The sequence below is a fragment of the Mauremys reevesii genome, linkage group 1 (assembly GCF_016161935.1).
Source record: "Mauremys reevesii isolate NIE-2019 linkage group 1, ASM1616193v1, whole genome shotgun sequence".
Classification (NCBI taxonomy): Eukaryota; Metazoa; Chordata; order Testudines; family Geoemydidae; genus Mauremys; species Mauremys reevesii.
The window spans coordinates 273,798,063-273,821,247 of record NC_052623.1 but is presented as its reverse complement, the minus strand read 5'-3'; the positions used below and the strand labels follow the sequence as shown (position 1 = coordinate 273,821,247).

Sequence of the window (23,185 nt, the reverse complement as noted above, 5' to 3'; positions counted from 1 at the left end):
CACAGTTAGGGAAACCCATTTGTGCAAAGCCATCCACAATGTCCTACACGTTCCCCAGAGTCACGGTCCTTCTTAGCAGGATGCGATTAATTGCCCTGCAAACTTGTATCAACACGATTCCAACGGTCGACTTTCCCACTCCAAACTGGTTCCCGACCGACCGGTAGCTGTCTGGAGTTGCCAGCTTCCAGATTGCAATCACCACCCGCTTTTCCACTGTCAGGGCAGCTCTCAATCTTGTGTCCTTGCGCCGCAGGGTGGGGGCGAGCTCAGCACACAGTCCCATGAAAGTGGCTTATCTCATACAAAAGTTCTGCAGCCACTGCTCGTCATCCCAGACTTCCATGACGATGTCATCCCACCACTCAGTGCTTGTTTCCCGAGCCCAAAAGCAGCGTTCAACGGTGCTGAGCATTTCCATGAATGCCACAAGCACCGTAGTGTCACACGCGGCAGGCGAATCGATATCATCGATATCATTGTTGGACTCTTCACTGTCACTTTGGAGCTGAAGGAATAGCTTAACTGCCAAATGTGTTGTGCTGACGACACTCATCATCACAGTCCTCAGCAGCTCGGGCTCCATTTCCCACAGAAATTGCGATTCACAGACAGAGAGTAAAAAACAGCAAGCGACTCACAATGGCACCAAACGTGGCCGGAAAAACTGTGAATGCTGGGATGCGAAGCGATGCACCACGGGGCGTTGGGACAGGAAGCAGAATGACCCGCACCCTTCCGTCCCCTTCCCACAACCCACAGAGCAAAAATGGGACGAGGTGCTCTGTGGGATAGCTGCCCACAATGCACCTCTCAATACAGCGCTGCAAATGCTGCAAGTGTGGCCACACTGCAGCGCTGGTAGCTGTCAGTATGGCCACACTCCAGCGCTGGCCCTGCACAGCTGGATGACCAGCGCTGCAAACTACCAGCGCTGCAACTTGCAAGTGTAGCCAAGCCCTTTGTCTCCCAATAATAATTTCTCCCTACTGTTACTCACACCTTCTTGTCAACTATCTGTAATGGGCTACTCCCTTACCACTTCAAAAGTTATTTTTCCTACCTGTTATTTTTAGTATCCTGCTGTTAATTGATTGATCTCCTTAGATTGACCTCACACTTGGTAAAGCAACCCCCATCCTTACACGGATTTATATCTGATCTTGTATTTTTCACTTAATTGTTGCTACCAGTTAGACAATTGTTAGTCTCTAAGGTGCCACAAGGACTCCTCATTGTTTTTGCTGATACAGACTAATAGGGCTACCACTCTGAAACCTTACTTGTGGTGCTGTATCTGAGGATTACCTTGTCCAAAACTCTCTAAAATTGCAACACAATGTCTACCCCATTCCTTTTACAATTAATTACTTTTTAAAGCATTTTTGTATGCACATGCATTTCAGAATGCTTTGAAAATAATAATCAGCTCATTTTGGTGGAAGAAATATTTTAAGAACTCCTTTAACAAATATCCCTGAATCTGTATCACAAATACTACATAAATCCCTGTTTTACATATGGGCACATCTCTTCATTACCCAGCTACCTGGTCCCACCTTATCTTAGTTCCACCAAGCCCCTGGTAAACTTGGAGGTACCACAAGAAGGGAAGGCAGTGGGTCTGTGAGGAGACCATTAAACAATTGGAGACAGGAGAGAAGATATTCAGAGTCCCTACATCTCTAACTAACTTTATTACACTGGCAAAAGTTTCTAGTATAAACCTGGCCTGAGCCTAGAAAACTCTCTTCTTGAGTGTTCTAGAGTCAAGCGGATTTTGCTTTCTCTTTGATTGCTCCTTACATTGTGCTCTCGCTCTCTCTCGCTCTCTCTTTCCCCCATTACCTTGTTCTGAAGGCCAGTACTATAGCTCATCTAATATATGTATATGTTTTCAGCTTGTGATTTCTATCCATAGAGATCCATCTAGATGGTCTTCACTCAGAAAATTCATCTTGATGAATTCTTTGGTATGCTTTACTGAGCTTCTCCCCAACGTCTTTGGCCTAACCGCTTTCTTGTATAGTTGTTAACTAGTAATTACAGTATCTCATTGTTTTTAGTTGTTCCAACAAGTTTATGTAATGCATATTTTATCAAGGTCCTTGAACATTTCAAGGCATGATAGTTCACATTTTTATTTGTAAACTTCTAGCATTAGTGTATATATAAATGTACAATTTTAATGGTTAAGTATGAATTATTTATTTTTATTATTATTATTATTGCGCAGGAGCCTGTTTTTAACCCCTTTATTAGACAGTCTGATGATTTTACCTCTGGGTTTTATCTACAGTACATTTGTAATTTGCATCATACATTATATTGGATACAAAGACACTGTTGTATTACTAGTGTCTTTAAAGAGATGCCTGTCTAATTTTTGTGTTCCTCAGCTTCCCAGATAAGTGTGCTCCTCCAAGGTCATCCTTACCATTTTTTCCCACACATACCTTTTCCTGTACAATATTCTGTTTTCAAGAGGAACACCCTTAGATAATCCACTAAGTAAAATACACCCTTAAATTCAAGCTCTAAGACATACAAGTGGTTTTAACTTATTATCAGGGGATAAGGATAGTTCAGTGCTTTGCACATTGACCTGCTAAGGGGGGTTGTGAGTTCAATTCTTGAGGAGACCATATAGGGAGCTGAGGCAAAAATCCATCTGGGGATTGGTCCTGCTTTGAACAAGGGGCTGGACTAATGACTTCCTGAGGTCCCTTCCAACACTGATATTCTAATCTTTAAAACTGAATGGAGGAATATTTATTTAGCTATATAAAATATACTTGTACATGAAATATATTTCACATATGCAGAAGTTTTTATTACATCTTGAAAGGAGACATTGATAAACAGAGATAAAAGACAAAAAAGACTGTCTTTGTCATCACATAAAAGTACCCATTAAATTAATTTTGCTAGAAAAAGTTAAGAATTTAATTAAGGCAGCCTAATGGGAAGTTGTGTGCTACCTCAAGCACATATTTTGAAAAACTAGAGCCATCCTAGATGGTTTCTGTTAGAATTTTTAAGTAAGCAGCAAACAGTTAAGCCTCACATTATGGGTGTGTTACAGCTCTTTTCAATGCTCATGTAGTGGCTCTTAAAAGAGCCTTGGAGTATTTTGGACTATTCAAGTAGTCAGAATGCAGCGGTGCAGCCTTTAAGCCCGTTCACCCCGGATACGCCGGGCTAACTGGATATCTTTAGGCATAATGGTGACTCTCTTGGCGTGAATAGCGCACAGGTTGGTGTCTTCAAAGAGCCCCACCAAGTAGGCTTCGCTGGCCTCCTGCAGAGCCATAACGGCCGAGCTCTGAAAGCGCAAATCAGTTTTGAAGTCCTGGGCGATTTCACGCACCAGGCGCTGGAAGGGCAGCTTGCGGATGAGCAGCTCAGTGGATTTCTGGTAGCGGCGGATCTCTCGCAGGGCCACGGTGCCGGGTCGGTAGCGATGAGGCTTCTTCACTCCCCCAGTGGCAGGCGCGCTCTTCCGGGCAGCTTTAGTGGCCAGCTGCTTACGGGGGGCTTTGCCACCAGTAGATTTACGGGCGGTCTGCTTGGTTCTGGCCATTTCAAATTATGCACGTCTCTAAATTCAAACGAAAAACTGCTGTGCTACGGATATATTTATAGAAAAAAATCTTCTCTCTGATTGGCTTATAAAAAGAAGCCAAGCTCCATTGGCTAATTTGAAAAATTGTAAATCCCGCGCTTCGCTACGCAAAGAAATGCGATCCTTCGTCTCTGCTACTCTATTCTTACTGTTTCCCGGATCCATTCTCGCCACCACTATCCTGTTCCCTGAAATTTACGATTCTTGGACCACATTAGCGTCCCGTTTTACTTTCTTGCTGAAACCCCTTCGCCATACAGAATCTTTCCCTTTCCTGCCTCCCAGGTTTCTTTATCTTTTTTATTTATATATTTATTTTTAAATTGAACAATTAGTTAATCTGTATACCATTCCCGCGTCCTCTTAAAATTGAAAAATCGTCACGAGCACCACTCTCAGGAGACAGGGGATTTAAACCTCAAAATCTTTAATGGGCAGGGAATCTCTCTGTGCTTGTTCTAGTTTGTGTTTTAATTAGCAGGCTTTCAGAAGATGAAAGCAGCTACCCCACACTTCTTCCCTCTCATACTGAAAGGCACCCCTTTTTTTTATTATTAAGAATCTCTTTACTGTCCTTCCACACTGCCTTAAACCTCAGATTACAGACCAGGGGCAGTCTTAAATAGTAATCCCTTGCAATATTTAAGTAGTAAAAGGATAAGTTTTCTTTACCTGCATTTTAATCGTGATCTATCTTGTTTTACAAGAAACCACCTGGTTTAGCAGATGGCCTTCAGGAGCAGAAAAATAATACACAGCTAGGGAGACATAAATCTCCTTCCTTCTCTCCCCTTTCTTCACTCCTAAAACAAACAAAAAATCACACCTTTGCTCACTTTTCAATTAGATCAGACATCATTACATAAAAACTGTTCAAGCCATCTGCTTATCTTTTACATACCTCACCCCAAACTATACCATTGCTCTCTTTTAAATATTATTTTTTCTTCAGATTTATGGGAATAAAGGTCTTGAAAAGACTGAAGAAGGTTTTCTTTTGTTTTGGAAAGTCAGAGAGAACATTCTGTATTAGTAGTTAAGGCATCCTCCAACTGCTATAGATTATTTATATCATTCTAATATTCTCTTTTAAGCAGAAATACAGGGGATTTTCACTGGCTAATCTTTGTAGAAGAATTTTCAAATTCACCCATTGGTTTCATCCCATTCCCAGTAGCCAGACAGAAATCTCAAATAATCTGACCCCTTTCCCTCCCTCAGTTCTCACCTTTGACCCTTGGAGACCTAAGCCAATGTGCAAAGAATGGCCAAAAACATCCAACCCCATTATACAATTACATTGTGGCTATTCTCCTATAGGGCAGAGTTTACAGAAACAGAATGGTTAGCTCCCACATTCATACTCTTAATTTGTTCGGAAGCCGTATCTTTCAAACCTATATATTATAACATTATTACAACCAAAATTATGTTTAATTTCAATAATGCTGCTTTCTAGCTGGAGCAGAAATCTAGTTGATGAGTGTCTGCTGTCACTTCAGCTTGCCAAAGAATGTTTTGGAAGGCCCTACAGCCATCCCCAGTCATAAGATCATTTACTGCAGAAAGTATTTAGAAAATGTTCTTCTCAATAAAAGCTTTAATATTTTAAATCCACCACATGACTGTATCTTATGAGTTTCAACTCTTCAAGGATCCACACTTTTCCAGCATATGTGATGTGGAGCGGGAAAAAAAAATACAACTGCTTTGATACAACCTATTTTTAATAGGCACACAGAGATAATTTCTTTCTTAGAATACAGGTAGGAATACCAAATGTAGTTTCACTGAAAGTTATATATTTAGTAATTTAGCATTCCCCCCCCCCAGTTAAAGAAGGTCCTACTAAAATAGCAGTTCTTATTATGAAAGCTTGGAAGGTCTGATTTGTTTTTAATGGGTTGGAGGGATGGACAGCCACCATTTCTGTAGGGAGTGTGACCCTAGCCTTTCTCAACATAGACCACATACATAAGGACTATCTTTCAGTTTAGTATGTTCAGCATAGATGATAGTATTGTGGACTATAATCACCAAGAAAACTTTCAACACACTCCAAGTCCATTTGTAAATCAGCTCCTAACCATAAGCTAAGAATGATAATTTATCTTATACGGAACACTTAGAAAGATGCAACTTAAAAATTATTCCCAGTGCATAAACATATCTCCATAAGCCTCTAATTAGTTATTGGTGTTGTGGAATTAGGAAATATTGAAAAAGATTTAATGGAAGTGAAAGGTTTAGTTCAGGGAGCTAGATCTCAATCTATGTTCAAAGCCTGAAAGAAGTTTGTCTTTCTTTCTTCACTTTGAAATCATTTTACAGAGGAAATGGATTCAAATCAAGGGCTTTCCACCCTGATATATAGAAAACGTCTTAAAGAATAATATTTAATTGTAACAGTGATTTTATGAACAACTATTATCTTTTATTTCACAAGAAAAAACTACTTTCCCTGTCCCTAAATCTCTACAATTCCAATATTTAATGTTTATTGACTCTTCTTTAAACACACTTTTATTCAACTTGAAATTCTGCTGAACAAAAATACCCAGTTTCCTCTTCACTCAGATAGGAAATTGGGTTATTGTGAGGCAGATATTGGACAAAAAAAATACACTTTAAAAAAAAACTGTGAAAAAAACACAAATCAAGCGGGAAGACTCCGATCTGCCTTGCTGGGCGGGTTCCTTAACGCACCAATCACAGGACTGATCCTGTATATAAATACCAGGCAACTGAACTAGTTCATCCTAAGTGGTTTGGTTTTGTTTTGCTGGTGTAAAAGAAATAATAGTCGCTATGTCCGAAACGGCGCCTGTTGCAGCTCCTGCTGTTTCTGCTCCTGACGCAAAAGCCACTGCTAAAAAACCGAAGAAGACGACAGGCGGCTCTAAAGCCCGCAAGCCTTCCGGTCCCAGCGTGACCGAGCTGATCACCAAGGCGGTGGCCACTTCCAAGGAGCGCAAGGGGGTCTCGCTGGCCGCTCTTAAGAAGGCTCTGGCCGCCGGAGGGTACGATGTGGAGAAAAGCAACAGCCGCATCAAAGTAGGACTCAAGAACCTTGTAAGCAAAGGTACATTGGTGCAGACCAAAGGCACAGGCGCCTCTGGTTCGTTTAAACTCAGCAAGAAACCGGCTGACAGCAAGGAAAAGGCGCCGAAGAAGAAACCAGCGGCAAAGCCTAAGAAACCAGCCGCCAAGAAACCCGCCAGCGGCGCTAAGAAACCCAAAAAGGCTGCGATCGCGAAAAAGAGCCCGAAAAAAGTCAAGAAGCCCGCAGCTGCCGCGCCCAAGAAAGCAGCCAAGAGCCCGAAAAAGGTTAAAGCGGCTAAGCCCAAGAAGGCAGCTAAGAGCCCGGCTAAGGCCAAAGCGGTGAAAGCCAAGGTGGCCAAGCCCAAGCCAACCAAACCCAAAGTAGCAAAGGCTAAGAAGGCAGCGCCTAAGAAGAAGTAAAGACTCCCCCTCTTTTTTTTTTCTTTAAGATGAACCCAACGGCTCTTTTAAGAGCCACCGCATCCCCTTTCAAAAAGAGCTGGTTCACTGACTGGTAACCTTATGCTGCTTTCCAGGATAAGTTCCCTTCTCCCCTTACCATTATACGAACACACAATGAGGGGTAAAAGAGACATGAACTCTGCTCTGGGTCAAAGAGAAGCGACTCCGGTCAAACGTATGTATGTGCGATTTGCTGTAGTCGCTCATTCTCCCTAATCCCCAGTAGAAAGATTATACTTCTTTTCGCTTTAATTTCCTCCCTTCGCCCCCCGCATTCATGGTTATTTTAGTTTTCTTTTGAGAGTAATATATTTTTTAAAAACTACCTACAAGAAGCAGCTTTCAAACAGTTGAAAGAATCGAGCGTCCCCAAACATTTTCAAAGGGATGAGTCAGAATATATGTGCCCTGTCCTCGCATAAACTACCTTTGTTCACCGGGTTAGAGGACTCGGTGATTGTATGTGAACAAAATCCTTCTCTGGTTTGCTGGTGAGAGAGAATGAAGCTGTTGGTTAATTTGAAAAGCCCGCTCTGTACAAGGATTGGCCAGACAACCGAGAACGTTATTCCTTTTGGAGGAAATCCGCCTTTCATTGACGCTAAAACGGTTGAAGGAGAGTCTCGATACATGTTTTAGTTCAAATTTATTCCCCGGCCTTCCCGCCAAAGTCAAATTCATAGGCCTTTTGGAAAAACTTTTGTTCTGAGATCTAGAACAAATAACCGCTAATGGGTACCGTATTTCCCATTTTATTTTATTGCATTGTCTCTAGAAACCACATCTAGTAATATGTTGCCGTCATTAGGAATTCCCGCCTCTTCACATCGAGCAGCCAAACTGGCCAAACAATTACACACAAAGGAAATAGTGCCAATTTAATCACGTTTTAAACAGTGAACTCACTCTCCGGGAGGTTTCTGTCTTCTACAAACATTCTACAAAAGTAATGAACGCGTATTTCAAACTAGGAGGGATTCAGTGTCTTGTTTCTAGGAAAACAGCCTTGTACAGAATTGTTACAAGTTTACTTTCAGATACATATATTTCAGTTACTATAACTCCAATTCAATCATTTATTCCCTGGAAGGAAAAATAGTATTGTTTTAAAAGTGTGATTGTTACAGATAAACAAGCCCTTTTTTGATTTTGTGGGTGGCTCTGAAAAGAGCCTTTGGGTTGCTTTTGGACTGAAGATTTTTGCTTCTTCCCGATTACCTTCACTTGCTCTTGGCCTTGTGACTTTCCGTTTTCTTGGGTAGCAGCACGGCCTGGATGTTGGGCAGGACACCCCCCTGAGCGATCGTCACTTTCCCCAGGAGCTTATTAAGCTCCTCATCGTTACGGATGGCGAGCTGCAGATGGCGAGGAATGATCCGAGTTTTCTTGTTGTCCCGAGCAGCGTTGCCGGCCAACTCAAGAATCTCAGCGGTCAGATACTCCAGCACCGCGGCCATATAGACCGGAGCTCCAGCCCCGACCCGCTCAGCGTAATTACCTTTGCGGAGCAGCCGGTGCACGCGCCCCACCGGGAACTGCAGCCCAGCCCGCGAGGAGCGAGACTTTGCCTTGGCCCTCGCTTTACCTCCCTGCTTGCCTCGGCCTGACATTGTAAACCACGAGAAAATAACTGCTATAAAAGTCAGGAAAAGTCAGAAAAAAATGAGTTTCGCGCTGCCTTTATATATTTTCTATTTGGAGTTTTCAAACATTGTGATAGGCTGAAAAGTACTGATTGCTTGAACAGCCAATGGCGATAGAGATGTAACTCTGACCAATGAGAAGGTTAATGGGATATTTGGTACGCAGCTATTGTCTCAGAACCAATAGAAAATCAGGAGATTGAGACTTTAGTGTGCATAAGTTCTCTATAAATAGAGCTACCTTCAGCTTCTTTCGACATTTCATTTTTTTTTGTTTAAACAGGGCGTGAGGGAACACAGAACAAAAATGCCTGAACCAGCAAAATCGGCTCCGGCTCCCAAGAAGGGCTCTAAAAAAGCTGTGACTAAGACTCAGAAGAAGGGTGATAAGAAGCGCAGAAAGACAAGGAAGGAGAGTTATTCCATCTACGTGTACAAAGTACTGAAACAAGTTCACCCGGACACCGGCATCTCCTCTAAAGCCATGGGCATCATGAACTCCTTTGTGAACGACATCTTCGAGCGCATCGCTGGGGAAGCGTCTCGCCTGGCTCATTACAACAAGCGCTCGACCATCACTTCCCGGGAGATCCAGACCGCTGTGCGCCTGCTTCTGCCGGGGGAGTTGGCCAAACACGCTGTGTCTGAGGGCACCAAGGCCGTCACCAAGTACACCAGCTCCAAGTAAATCGTTGCTGTGAGAGTACCGACACCTATAACCCAAAGGCTCTTTTAAGAGCCATCCACTTTCTCATCAAAAGAGCTCTGATATCATTAACTGCTATTGTTTGTGTTCAAACTCCAACAAAGTATTTTTTTTTAAAGTGCTTTAGTCTCCGGCGACTTGTTAAAGCATGTCTTTAATTGCGTATGTCCCCTATATCGAGGGGGGACTGCTTTCGCTTTAGTAAATGCCATTACGTCAATTTAAACTACCTTGGGGTTTCAGATTTTAATGAAAAATATCGGTGTCCCTCGTCCTTCTCGTTTCTTCCCCTCCCAAACAGTACGCTGAGGTGTCTCCCCTCACCCCCGAATATAAAATATGGCTAAACGGTTTGTCCAGTAAATAAAATATTTGAAATATTACCAGATGACACGCTTCAGTACTCTATTTTACTGAAGAATAATCCTAGAGGTTCGCCTAAAAAGTTTTGGCTCCATGAATATAATTATCTGCCTGAAGGATAGTTGGTTTGCCTCATTGTTTCTATCATTCTTTAAGTTCCTGTAGCTAAAACTCAAGTGCTTGCCCCTCCCTCTCTAGTTTATCTGAATAATCTTGCTATTTGGGACTGTTAATATAAGAACATAAGTATAAAAATTAACAAATGTTTAAAGTTATGGGGGTGTTACAGCTCCTTTCAGCGTGAAGGTGGTGGCTTTTAAAAGAGACTTTGGGTCGTTTGGGAGTTGCAGAAGATGGCTGAGCTGAGCAGCCTGTAAACCCTCTCACCACGGATACGCCGGTGTATCTGGATATCCTTGGGCAGGATGGTGACTATTTTAGTCGTGAATAGCGCACAGGTTAAAGTTAGTATCTTCAAAGAGCCCCGCCTAGTAGGCTTTGCTGGCCTCCTATCGGCCCATCGCGGCCGAGCTCTGGAAACACAGATTGGAAGCGGTCGCCAAAAACTGGCTGGTTCCCTGAAATTCGTACCGCGTTTTTCTGCTGGCCCTCCCCCCCGCCGACACAGTCTACAAAATCGCCTGCCCTTTTATGCCACCTCGGTGCATATTTATTTCTTCCATTAGATCAAAGGCTCCATGTCTCGCTATTTTTCTTTCAAAACGACCAGTTCATTAATCAATGTCATCCCTGCTCTCTCACTCTTACTGTTGAACAACCATCACGCACACAAATCCCCGGAGATAAGGAAGGGGCGGGGATAATAGAAATAGTTAACCCACAGAATGGGCTGAAACCTCTCAATCCTCGTTGTAGTTTTGTTTTAATATGTGGCACAACTACCCTAATTATTCAAGCTTCCTTCTTATCATTCGTACACCCCACCTCAAACTAACCCATTGGCAGTTTATTTACAGGTTACTTCTAGCCAGATCGAGAATAAAGGTTTCCACGTGATCAATCTGTTTAAAAGCAAAATAGAAAATACTTTGACTACCCCTACCCCGAGCCCCTTGTTACACGATGGTGTTTCAAAATCCAATAGAAAACCCCGCAAAAGATAATTTTATACTCTGAGTATTCAAAGCGCCACCTACAGAAGTCTATGTAGTTCTAAGAATTTTCAAAGCGGAAATACAGCGGAGGATGATCATTAACCAATCCATTAGCAGCGCGGGCTTTTCAAACTAACCAATGGGTAAATCCCGCTTTCAACAGCCAAACAGAAAAGATTTTTTGGTCCCTAAATCACCCAGTTCCTTCCCTGTTCTCTCATTTTCTATCGTCATCTTCACCCCTTGGAGACCAGAGCTGATGTGCGACTCCAGGAACAGCCAAAAAAAAAATAAATAAAAAAGCTTTCTAACAGGGACTGGAAAGAGTTCTTCTGTCGTTCCGCAGGAGATTCTGCCCCCTGTGAGACTGCTGCTGGAGGAAATGGCTAAACAGACTGCTCCAAAGGCCACCTCCAATTAACGGGTTTTTTAAAAAGAGTTTTTAGAACCACCCAATCCTCGTTAAAGGGTTTTAATATTTTTTAAAAATATATTACTTGAATATGTAGCAAATGAAATAAAGTAAATAACTAAACAGTAATCAAGCTTGTGCTTTCCTGAGCCCTCTTACAGTTAATAACTTGTTTTTCAAGTATCCCCACCCCAATATGTGCCATGGAGCTATAGAGCATAAACACAGCTGTTTTCATACAATGTTTCTTATTGGTCAACATACTAATTTACTGCCTACTAAAATAACATGGTTAAATAGTAAGTGTAGTTTTCTTTGGTGGGACAATATGTATTTACAACTTAGCATGTAGAATAAAAGCCTAGAACAGTTCTTATTGTGAAAGCATAGATGGCTCTGAGAAGACCTTTTGATTTAAAATTTTGGTCATTCTTGGGGGAAAGAGAAGAACCTTTATTTGCTGAATCAGTAGAATGCAGCTTAGAGCATAGACCACATCCATGGCAGTCACAGTCTTTCACTTGGCACATTCAGTGTAAGAAACAGCGTAACTCATCACACTCTCCAAGAAAAGCTTTAGTACCTGTAAAGATATTTCAGGATCACCAACCAAGCCCACGGGTTACTTTATGAACCTAGCTAATCAGATTGCCACTACTTGCTGTAGCAGACAACCACAGCTAATTCCAAGTTCAGAACCAAGAAACAGGTTTATTTCAGCAGATGTACAGAATACCACACCCCAGTGATGAATTGGGGGTGAGTAGCCAATGCATTCACTACATCTACACATATACAAAATGCTGTAGAGAAAAAAAGGCAAAGATTTAAGTCGCAGCACACTCTTTTTATATCCCAAATGACACTTTTTTATCAATTCCTCCCCCCAATTTGTTGTATAATAATAATATTTATGACCAGCTACAAAACATCTTCAAATTACTTACTAGCTCCATAGTACAATGTGTACAAAGAGATGACAATGTGAGTGGAGGAAGTCTGTGTGTAGTGACAGTCCTTGGGAGATAGCCTGAATGGAGACTGGAAAACAGCAAGTTAGTCATTTTCATCCTCTTTTTGCCCCAGTGCTTGCTGCTGTCTGAATGATGGTGATGCTCGATTTAGAGGAAAAGAAGTGGGATATTGGATCTTCTCATTTTGCCCACTCTTCCATCCGCTCTATTTAGAGTCCCCAAGACTTGATTTTTAAAAAATAATTTCTCATTGTTTTATACTGAGTCATGTTATTAAGTCCTGCCTAACTATAAAGACAATGAAAGTCTACATTTTTTGGACAAAACCAGTTGCTTCTGTGAGTTGCTGAAAATAAGAGCCCCTTTCAAAGTGAATTTTATTTTATTTTCCATATTCCGTTATGGTATTTTCATTTCTGGAGGGTCTTCTGATAAAAGTGATTTCCATCTGTGGCTTTTTGTTTGTTTCAAAATGTTTGTCTGATTTTGTAGGATTTGCAGTATGCAGCAAAATCTGACCAATCAGATTTCCTGATCTATCATCTTTATCCTGCCTTGTCCCTAACTTTGCTGTTATTTTCCAAAGTGGACACATGAAGGACACATTTGTTTCATTCAAAGATAGAACCTGGGTCATCTTAGAGTGCTGGTTGCTACCTATCTTATCTATAGTTGTTTAATAAGTATTATATTTATTTATTTGGTGATATAAAGTAGTATTCCTTTTGCAGTACATGCAATACTGTGGGTGTTGATTTGAATAAGTGCAGAAATTATCACTCAGAAAATTAGACTCCTTACCTAATCAAAAATAAGGAACTAATTCCTCTAACTGATAGCCAGAAATAACTGTTTTATGTTAAGAAATGGTGAACTTCTGAACTGTTTATATAAACATTGGGAACAATACTTAGAAATTGATTCTATATACACTCACATCGCACACAAAATCAATACAATTCAATTTTAATTTAAGTCTGCAGATCTTTAGAAATTATAGGTAAAAATGATCAGAAGGGGTTTTCAAAAATTGCGAAGAAATCCACCACCCTTTCCCATTTCTTATCCTCTTCTGCCTTTTCATGGATATTGTTTTTCAAGATGAACACTTTTTAAATGATATAACATTTTAATATTTACTACTAATGACACACAAACAACATAACAAATAAAAAATTATAACTGTTGATCATTGCTGTAAATTTCACTTTAGGATTACTTATAGCTTGAAGAGATTATTTTTTCCAGCACAGGGAAAGCTGTAGAACTTGCCAGTAGACACTCAGCTTTCTCCATTCAGCACCAGACAAAGAGATCTCAAGTAACAAGCCCACCTTTAAACATGTCTAAAATATTACTTCTGTATTAACTCAATAAATGGGAACTGAATGTTAAACATTGTCAAAGTTCAGTCAGATACCCCTGGTGTATTAATATAGCTGTTTCTGTCTGTAGCTAGAGCGGACACCATGCTAGTACTAATTACCAACCAAAGCAGGATAATCCATCCTTTGGTGCAGCCTCAGCTTCTCAACCTCCTCCTGCAACCTCTTGAGATTCAGTTTTGTGTGCTCGACCTATCACATTTTACCAATATCAACTGGATCTCCGACAGCATCTCCAGTTTCCACTGCAAATTTAAGATCACCCCATTTAATAGCATTTGCATCTTCTTCAAGTTCATGTTTTTGTTTTTTTCTCTGCTTCTCTACTTTTCCATTCTGATATGTTTCTGTAGGCAACTATTTTGGCTGGGCCTTGTTGAGGCATGTGCTAGCTGATCATATTTAGCTTGGCCTGCAAGGACTTTTTTTAATGTCCTTATTTTTATGTCTTCAGGAAGAGATAATAATGTGTTATAAAAAGTAATGGTGTGATTTATAAAGTGTGGAATAATAATGATACTATTACTATACTAGCATAAATAGTACTACATAGAGTCCATTCCCAGTGTTGTGATTGGATAATTGAATTTAAAATTCAAGTAGTATTTGGCCAAGCTTGTGAGGGCTTACATTCAAGCTCAATTGCCTTTCACTATTTTTTTTCCCTATCTGTCATGGGACCTTTCCCATGATAACTTCAGAATGTCATCATATCCAAATAATTCCACAATTTCAGGGAATGTTGAAGTCACCAATGGATGGAATCCAATTAACTTTGGGAGGAAATGAAATACTGAAAGAGGGGAAATGGGGGACACATAGAGATGCTGTCATCTATTAATGACACTTATTAACACCTTGCAGAATAACAATATTCCTGCACATCCTTCCAATAAATTTTAGCATATTGATATCCAGAATGACAGAAGAGAAATAATTGGTCACCTTACTAGGAGCTGTGGGGCAGATACTCAGCCAGAGGGAGAGGGGAGGCTTCATTCTTTCCTTCCTCCTTAAAGACTGTTTCAAGTAGGGAATAGAGAGTACTAGGGGGTAGGATCCACAAAAGGATCTAGCTATTGCAAGGCTGAGTGTCACATCACCTAGATAATCACAGGAACAGCACTATGATTCAGAAAGACAAGTAAGGTTCCTACGTGCCCTAGAGAGTGGCCCCTAAAAATAAAATGCATAAAAGCCAGCACACTTGGTGGTAAACTACCTAAGATACCAAAGAGAACTGCCAACAAGATGGAGAGGTTAAGCCCCTCCCATCTCTTAAAGTTAGGCATCTAGGTCCAGGCTGCAAGAATGTACCTAGCACTGCTAGTGATCGACAAAGGGGAACCAGCAGCTTGGAGTAAGGTGGCTTAGGCACCTAATATGTTTCTTGAGGCCATGAGTTAGATTCCAGCCTTGCTCCATTTGAAATGGCCAGAGGATGAGACACTGCCCAGGCTATAGATTTTATCCCAGTGGTTAGCACCCTCACCCAGGATGTGGGAGACCTAGACTCAATTTCCCCTCTCTGTCAGAGATGATTTGAAGAAGGGTCTCTCAGCTCTCAAGAGGGTTCACTAACCACTTAGCTATAGGATACACTAACATGGAACAGGAGGATCAGTCTCTCCTATGGAAGTTGCTCCCCTGTGGATAAACAAAAGAGAGATTAGAGCTGGGGGACTAGACCCAGGCTTTCCATCTTTTAGGGTGGTGCCCTATCCACTGGAGTACAGAGTCATTCAGTCTTTTGCTCTCTGTCTTGCTTATCCAGAGACTATTTAAGTATTTCTCCATAGTGCATGGTCATTGGGCCAGGGAGAGCAAGAGCATGACTTGTAGTCCAGTGGTTAGGGCACCCTCCTTAGAGGTAGAAACCCTAGGTCTAGTCCCCTACCTTAATCACTTTTTCATTATTTATGCACAGTAGAACACTTTCCATGGGAGAGACTGAGGGAGCCCCACTTCAGAATGGATTTTTGTTTGTTTGTTTTCTTTATTATATAAACCACAATATGAGGGCAGGAGAATAAAGTGATAAATTAATGAACCATGTGGTAACTTAATTTACTCTGGTCCTTTGTCTCACCAGCTGTCCACAAACAGCCGATTCTCAACCACTTCACCTACTCTGTGCAAACCAGAGCTGCAAGATGTTACCATCTCTTGACCCTTGTCCTAAGGACTCCCTTTAAAACATCACCCACACTTAACCCCACCCTATAGTGCAGTCACATATGCTACCAGACTTCTGCAAATCCTCATGGAGAGAATCAGATCTTGTGTACACTGGCAAGTTTCTGCTCAGTAAAGCAGCTTTCTGCATTGTAACTCCCGAGGTGTACACACTGCCAAGCCACTTAGTGCGCAGAAACTGCGCAGTTGCAGCGCTGTGAAAAAAACACCCTGATGAGGGGTGTACAGCTTTCTGCGCCAGGGTTACAGCAACATGGTGCCAGTGTAGACACCCTGGTAGATTACAGTGCTGTGATTGGCCTCTGGGACGTCTCCCGCAATACCTGTTCTCGCCTCTCTGGTCATCAGTTTGAAGTCTACTGTCCTGACCTCAGGTGACCAACCATGAGTCCCACCCTCTACATTCCTTGGGAATTTTGAAAGTCCCCTTCCTGTTTTCTCGGTGAAGCATGCAGTGGTCTCAGCGCATCTTTCCAGGTGACTATGCCTGCTAAACGCACCAGGCTATCCCCCGCTTGGAGCAATGCCAAACTACTGGACCTCATCAGCATTTGGGGAAAAGAGGTTGTCCAGGCCCAGCTCTGCTCCATCTGTAGGAATTATGATATCTACAGACAGATTTCACAATGCATGACAGAAAGGGGCCATGTCCAAGACACACTGCAGTGCAGGGTCAAAGTGAAGGAGCTGAGGAATGCCTACCACCAGGGCCGGCTTTAGGCCGATTCCCCCAAATCAGACCCTGCACCGAAGAGGGCCCCGTGCCCTAAAGAAGAGCACCTAACTTAGGCGCCTTTTAATTTTTTTACTCACCCAGCGGCCGTCCGGGTCTTTGGCGGCACGTTGGCGGCAGGTCCTTCACTCACTCCGGGTATTCCGTGGCACTGAAGAACCCAAGACCCAGACTGTCGCCGGGTATTCGAATCGGGCCCCGCACTTACTAAAGCTGGTTCTGCCTACCACAAGGCGGAGGAGGCAAACCACTGCTTTGGTGCTGTGCCCACGAGCTGCCAGTTCTACAAAGAGCTTGACGCGATACTCAGTGGCTACTCCACCTCCACTGCGAAGGCAACTGTGGATACTTCAGTGGCTCATGTGCCAGTCAAGAGTGGACTGAGCCAGAAGGAGGATATCTTGGATGAGGATGTGGAGGGGGAGCCAGAGGCAGAGGACGACTCGGAGGTCAGAGGTGCATGCAGACAGGAGCTCTTCTCTACTCCGAAGAAGGCTAGCCAGTCACAGCTATCAGATCTTGGTGAAGCGCAAACAGGAGAGGAGGACCCTTGCAAAATTCACACCCCTGAGCGATGCAGTTAAACTGACCTATCCCCTGGTGTAGCCCAACAACCTATGGCGAGGCGGAGTACCTATGCCGATGGGAGTAGACCCTCCATCCCATCAGCAAAAGTAGCTTCTTGACTGAAGTGTTACAGTGGCACAACTGCACCAATGCAGCTGTGCTGCTGCAGTGCGTTATAAGAGTAGGTAAGCCCACAGAGAATGCAGCTGCTGCTTGTGCCTGCTTACTGCAGTGGTGCCAGCCAAAGTCATTGCAGAGGGGTATGGGAAAATGTCCTACTGCAGAGGAAGAAATAGAAGGCAGCCATCCCTAGAAACCTTAAGGAGAGAATTGCAGATCATCTCCATGAAAGTTTCATGGAGATCTCTCAGATGAATAAAGAGACATTCCTGTGTACATAGACGAAGTGTGCCACATACCCACCCACCTCCTGTCTACCTCAGTAAAGGGAATGAAAAGCAGATGTCAACTCTACTTCTGTTTCTTATCCTGCTAACTCTTCTCATACAAGGAAAACAATGAAAAGTTAATATGTGTATTAACGTAGGGATGGGCCAGGTGCTATCTTTTAAATTAAGTATAGTAAGGGGAAATGCACAGGCGCACTTACCTGAGGTCTCTTCCCCTTCATCAGGTTCATCTGTGCTAGACTGTTGGGAATGGGTAGATTATGGTAGAGTTGTGAACAGGTCCTGGGTCATGGTATGGCTGGAGCCCTCTGCCACGTCTCTCCCCGCCTACTTGCTGTTCACAGTAAGTATGACATACAGCTCATTGTAAAAGCAGCAGGTCAACGGCTCAATACCAGATCAGTTGTTGTGTTCCCTGGCCCTTGTGGTATACATGGCAGAATTCCTTTGCTTTCATGAAGCACTGCTGCTGAACCTTGTTATGTCCCTTAGCCTGCATTCTCATGTTCAGAGATATCCATGTTTCTAGGGCTGACCCATAGCTGTGCTTCCATAGCACTTCTTGTCTATACCAAGCAGAAGCACATCTAGTAAGTGAAGCAGGCATCATTGGTTGGGCAGTTGCACTCAACAAATGAGAGCTGTTGAGTGTCATGGTCAAGGTGTGCAACCAGGAAAAGGCATTTCAAAAATACATGGCAGGTGGGTTTGTGTGGTTGGGGATGGGGATTTCCCTTCTCTGACCCCTAGGCAGTGGAGTTAAAAACAGTGACCAGAGAGCCATCACTGTCTCAGGGAATTGGGCATTGTGGGATAGCTGCTGGAGAATTGTTAGGGTCAACACACATCATGCAGTGTCTACACTTGGGAACTGGCCAGCTTCAATAGGTCAACCATAATTCATGCTGTTAGGGGAAGTGGTTTACTGTGTTTCCATAGTGCAGTGTTTATGTTGCCCAGAGACAAATTTGAGTGTAGACACATGCACAAATAGGTTGACTAAAGGTGATTTATGGTGAGCTAAATTTGTAGAGTAGATCAGGCCTGCATTGCAAGCATAAGATTAAAATTCTGCTTTCCCTTAAATGCTGATATTTTTTGTCTGCCTTTTTGCTGATTTGCATCTTGAAATAAAGGGATCTGAAAAGCTAGAAAACATATTTCCACCAACCATCACTACTGGACCACCCCTCCCAAAAAATGTATAAAAGAAAGTGATTTAATAATTAAAAAAAAAAAGTACTATGTTTAATTGAAAACTCTTCCTCCCTTCTCCAATACAAGAGGGTATTGGAGATGGGTGCATGCAGGTTGATTGCTTTGTGTAAGTGGTAGGAGGAGGCCTGGAAAACTTGAAGGTGAGTGACCTAGTGGGTCCAAATTGAAGTATCTTTCTATGATAAAGATGGGGACACAGTCTCTGCACCAAGCAGTCAATATTTGAAGTGATTCCCCAAACCTGGTGCCTTGACTCACAGGGGTACTTACTTGACTATTTGCATCCGACGAAGTGGGTATTCACCCACGAAAGCTCATGCTCCAAAACGTCTGTTAGTCTATAAGGTGCCACAGGATTCTTTGCTGCTTTTGCAGATCCAGACTAACACGGCTACCCCTCTGATACATGATAGGGGTACTTAAGCAGCAATATCATGGGGATCCTCAGAAAAAACATACTTTAATGCAAAAGCATTCTTCATTTCTCATCATTGCTCCAGCCCTAATCCTCCGAAAAGTTTTTATTGTTTGTTGATAACTATTTTTTCTGTCCTTTCTTTTTAGAGTGTAAGTTCTGGGGCCAAGATAATCTCCTATTCCAGGGGTTCTGAAACTGGGGGTCAGGACCCCTCAGGGGGTCACAAGGTTATTACATGGGGGGACGTGAGCTGTAAACCTCCATCCCAAACCCCCTTTTCCTCCAGCATTTATAATGGTGTTAAATATATTTTAAAAAGTGTTTTTAATGTATAAATGGGGGGTCGCATTCAGAGGCTCGCTGTGTGAAAGGGGTCACCAGTACAAAAGTCTGAGAACCCCTGTCCTATTCTATGTGGTACTTTGAGGGAAAATATGGTGGGCTTACAACTTTGGCCAGGCTTTTAGGCCTAAACTTTGGATAAGCTTGTTTCTAGGCTGTGTTGAACTTTGGTTCAGCTTGTCTCTGTGTATAAGGGGCAGAGAGGAGGGGGACAGAGTGATGAAAGAGTGATGGAAAGTTGCTTGTGTGTATCAAGAGGTAAAAGGAGTCACAGTGGAAAGTTCCCAAAATGGAACAATGGCTTTGTGTGTATAAGGGGCATGTGAGGGCAGAGTGATAAAGTCCCCAAGTAGCATAATTTGCAGTAGCTAGGCTTATGAAATATATAATCACAACAGTTGTGTTAGAAAGGTCGCTGACCACAAAAGAACAGACAGTGAGTAATGGGGAGGGGGTAGTGGGTGAGATGCTTGTTTTTACTTTTGTCCTATATTAATTTTGCAATATATTCCAAATAAGGTAATTAATGTACAATGTGTGTGTAATTTGTCTGTGGTTTTAACCTTTATAAGCTGGCTAGAAATTTAGGGACGGCAGAGCAGCTTGCCACCTTGCATGGGGCCATGCTGACTCTTCCTGCATATATGCTCATATAAAATAAAGGAGCCTCAGGCTGTCTGATCCAAAATCAATGGTGTGGTCAATTTTCTACAACCGTAAAGTACCTAGAACAATGTGGGTCGGATGCTGGTTGGGGCCTTCTAAACCTTCAGTGTTTTAGCCGAGGCTTTTGCTCCAGGAGTAGAGACAGCAGAAGCAGCAACAGGAGGTTTCCAACATATTAGCAGAAGTTTTCTATAATTAATTCTTCTCCCATATTCAAAGCTGAGGAAACCGGCTTGTGTTGTTGCTTCTTTTGTACATCAGTTTGCACCATACAGATTGATTCAAATCCCTGCCTTGCTACACGGATTTGGAGAAAGCTCTTTAAAGAAAAAGATCCCATTGTAGTTGTAATTTTATTTCTAACGGTACAGAGTTTATTTCCACGGGGAAAAAAAAGTTTCTTCTGTCTCTGCTTCATCTTCAAGTGTCTCCAACGGGAAGCTGCACTAACTAAAGATACCCTGTTTCCCCCTTCAGTCGGCTGTGTGATGAGATGATTCTGTGGCAGATACTGTGCAAAAGTACACTTTTTTAACTAAAAAAAGAAACTGAGCGAGGAGAAAAGTTATTTCTAGTTCACAGCGAACCAATCACAGAGCAGCTCTAGCTGTATAACAAACAGGCACCAGCTGTACTTTCCCTCCCTTCTTCTCGCTCCACCTTAGTATGTAGGAAACTGCGCTAAAAAGCCGAAGAAAGCAACAGGAGGCAGCGAACCCTGTAAGTTCTCGCACCGAGCTCATCACCAAAGCAATGGCTCTTCAAAAGGCTCAGGCAGCTGGAGGGTACGACGTGGTGAAAAGCAACAACCGCATCAAGCTGAAACTCAATAGCTTAGTGATCCAAGGCATCTTGGTCCAGATCAAAGGCTCTTGTGCCTCTGGCTCCTTTAAACTCAACAAGACGACGAGGGAAACCAAAGAAAAGGCGCCGAAGAAAAAGCCAGTGGCAAAGCCTTGGAAACCAATTGCCAAGAAGCTGTTCCCCCGGTCCTGCAAATGAGGGGCGGTGGGGAGCCAAGAACACAGAAACTGCAGCTGTCAAGAAAGCAGCCAGGAACCCCATCCAAAAAGCCGCCAAGCTCAACGAGGCTGCTACGAGCCCGACTGCCGAGTCTACGCCAAGCAAACCTAAAGCAGGAAAGCTAAGGCGGAGGGACCCAAGCAGTGAAATAACTGAGAAGGCTCTTTTAACGCAAATAAACCCAACGACTATTTTAAGAACCACTCATACGACCGTTCCCAAAAGGAGCTGAAATGCCAGGTTAATCTAACAATCTCCTGGTGCTTTCCATAAAACAAAAAAATTCCTTCTTTACTTAATCTGGGGAAGGAGGAATAATAAAATACTTATTTACGTGTACCACTCAATGAATGAATGAATATGAGCCGATCCTGGAAAGTGTTTTGTTCCTTTATTACCGCAATTGTTCAACCTATGCTAGAAATCTGTATTACGGAAACTTTTTAACGTGCCTACAAGCTAAAACAGACTATTCTTAGAGTCCAATGTCCCCTGTATGGCGTTGTGCTCTCAATTTGAAAAACCCGCGTTGTGAAAGGATTGGCTAATGAGAACTACCGCTTGTATTTCCTTTACAGACAATTGGACACTCCTTTTACCATTTTCGTTATTAGTTTAATACAGCTCCCTTAATATCCTAACCCACGCCCCATGCTACAAGTATTGATAATTTCAAAAAGGAAATAAAGACGTATTTTATGTTAACCAGTTCTTTCCTAGGTTGAGAGAAAGCGAAAGATAACAGAGCTCTTTTATGATTTTGTGGGTGGCTCTGAAAAGAGCCTTTACAATGGTTTTGGGAGTAGTATTTTCGGTTTCTTCTTGGTCGTCTTTACTTACTGACAGATTTACTTGCTCTTGGCCTTGTGGCTCTCCGTTTTCTTGGGTAGCAGCACGGCCTGGATGTTGGGCAGGACACCCCCCTGAGCGATCGTCACTTTCCCCAGGAGCTTGTTGAGCTCCTCGTCGTTACGGATGGCGAGCTGCAGGTGACGGGGGATGATCCTGGTTTTCTTATTGTCCCGAGCAGCATTGCCAGCCAGCTCCAGAATCTCAGCGGTCAGATACTCCAGCACCGCGGCCATATAGACCGGAGCTCCAGCCCCGACCCGCTCAGCGTAATTACCTTTGCGGAGCAGCCGGTGCACACGCCCCACCGGGAACTGCAGCCCAGCCCGCGAGGAGCGAGACTTTGCCTTGGCCCTCGCTTTACCTCCCTGCTTTCCTCGACCAGACATGATCAGCACTTTCTAGAAATCAGCTATAGTAATATATTTTCTCAAAAAAAAAAATATTACGCGATTTAATTGCCAGCCCGCCCTTATATCCTTTCTGTTTGCGGAGGTAAACGCTTTGTGATAGGCTGAAAAGAACTATTGTTTGACTAGCCAATAGTGATGCGAATCTAATTCTGACCAATGATAAGGTTCCATATGACGTTAATATAGGGTCATGTGTCTCATATGCAATAAATTAGGAAAGAGAATAGTCATTGCCACTATTGTCTATGTCTATGAACAGGCACTCTCCGGAGTTTGTATGCATGTTTTTGAGCTGACTGGAGACAGAAATGTACACAAAACAAGTAGAAGGCATTGAGAAGTAAAAATAAACTATATACAATCAACATGCCTTAGCCATCGAAATCTGCTCCTGCGCCTAAGAAAGCTTATCATTCATTTCATTCATTCATTCACAACAACAGATCTCCATAGTCTTCTATCCTGGGCCAAGCTGGTTCCAGGTATAGCCCATTTTTTCCACTGCAGTGCCTGTCTGGTGATGCTGGTTGTCTGCTTGTGTAGTGTATGTCCTATCCAGCCCCACCTTCTCCTTCTAATTTCTTCCTCTGCTGGGAGTTGATGGGTCCTCTCCAAGAGGTGGA

General features: G+C 42.7%; 4 protein-coding genes across 4 annotated transcripts; 2 read left to right on the top strand and 2 right to left on the bottom strand.

The window, feature by feature from the left end:
- Positions 1-6,430: 6,430 nt before the first annotated feature.
- On the top strand, positions 6,431-7,087 carry LOC120374175 (histone H1-like). The gene has a single exon (XM_039493495.1). The coding sequence runs from the start codon at positions 6,434-6,436 to the stop codon at positions 7,085-7,087; it is 654 nt and encodes a 217-aa protein (XP_039349429.1). The 5' UTR covers positions 6,431-6,433.
- A 1,220-nt stretch (positions 7,088-8,307) lies between these two features.
- Positions 8,308-8,739, bottom strand: LOC120374094 (histone H2A type 2-C). Its single transcript, XM_039493328.1, has one exon. The coding sequence runs from the start codon at positions 8,737-8,739 to the stop codon at positions 8,350-8,352; it is 390 nt and encodes a 129-aa protein (XP_039349262.1). The 3' UTR covers positions 8,308-8,349.
- A 334-nt stretch (positions 8,740-9,073) lies between these two features.
- On the top strand, positions 9,074-9,514 carry LOC120374106 (histone H2B 8). The gene has a single exon (XM_039493372.1). It carries the CDS (start codon positions 9,080-9,082, stop codon positions 9,458-9,460), a length of 381 nt encoding a protein of 126 aa, XP_039349306.1. The 5' UTR covers positions 9,074-9,079; the 3' UTR covers positions 9,461-9,514.
- Positions 9,515-22,120: 12,606 nt separating this feature from the next.
- Positions 22,121-22,538, bottom strand: LOC120374089 (histone H2A type 2-C). Its single transcript, XM_039493315.1, has one exon. It carries the CDS (start codon positions 22,536-22,538, stop codon positions 22,149-22,151), a length of 390 nt encoding a protein of 129 aa, XP_039349249.1. The 3' UTR covers positions 22,121-22,148.
- Positions 22,539-23,185: the final 647 nt, after the last annotated feature.

Excerpts from the sequence above, each read along its gene's own strand:
- LOC120374175 (XM_039493495.1), top strand. The coding sequence starts at position 6,434 with ATGTCCGAAACGGCGCCTGTTGCAGCTCCTGCTGTTTCTGCTCCTGAC.
- LOC120374094 (XM_039493328.1), bottom strand. The coding sequence starts at position 8,739 with ATGTCAGGCCGAGGCAAGCAGGGAGGTAAAGCGAGGGCCAAGGCAAAG.
- LOC120374106 (XM_039493372.1), top strand. The coding sequence starts at position 9,080 with ATGCCTGAACCAGCAAAATCGGCTCCGGCTCCCAAGAAGGGCTCTAAA.
- LOC120374089 (XM_039493315.1), bottom strand. The coding sequence starts at position 22,538 with ATGTCTGGTCGAGGAAAGCAGGGAGGTAAAGCGAGGGCCAAGGCAAAG.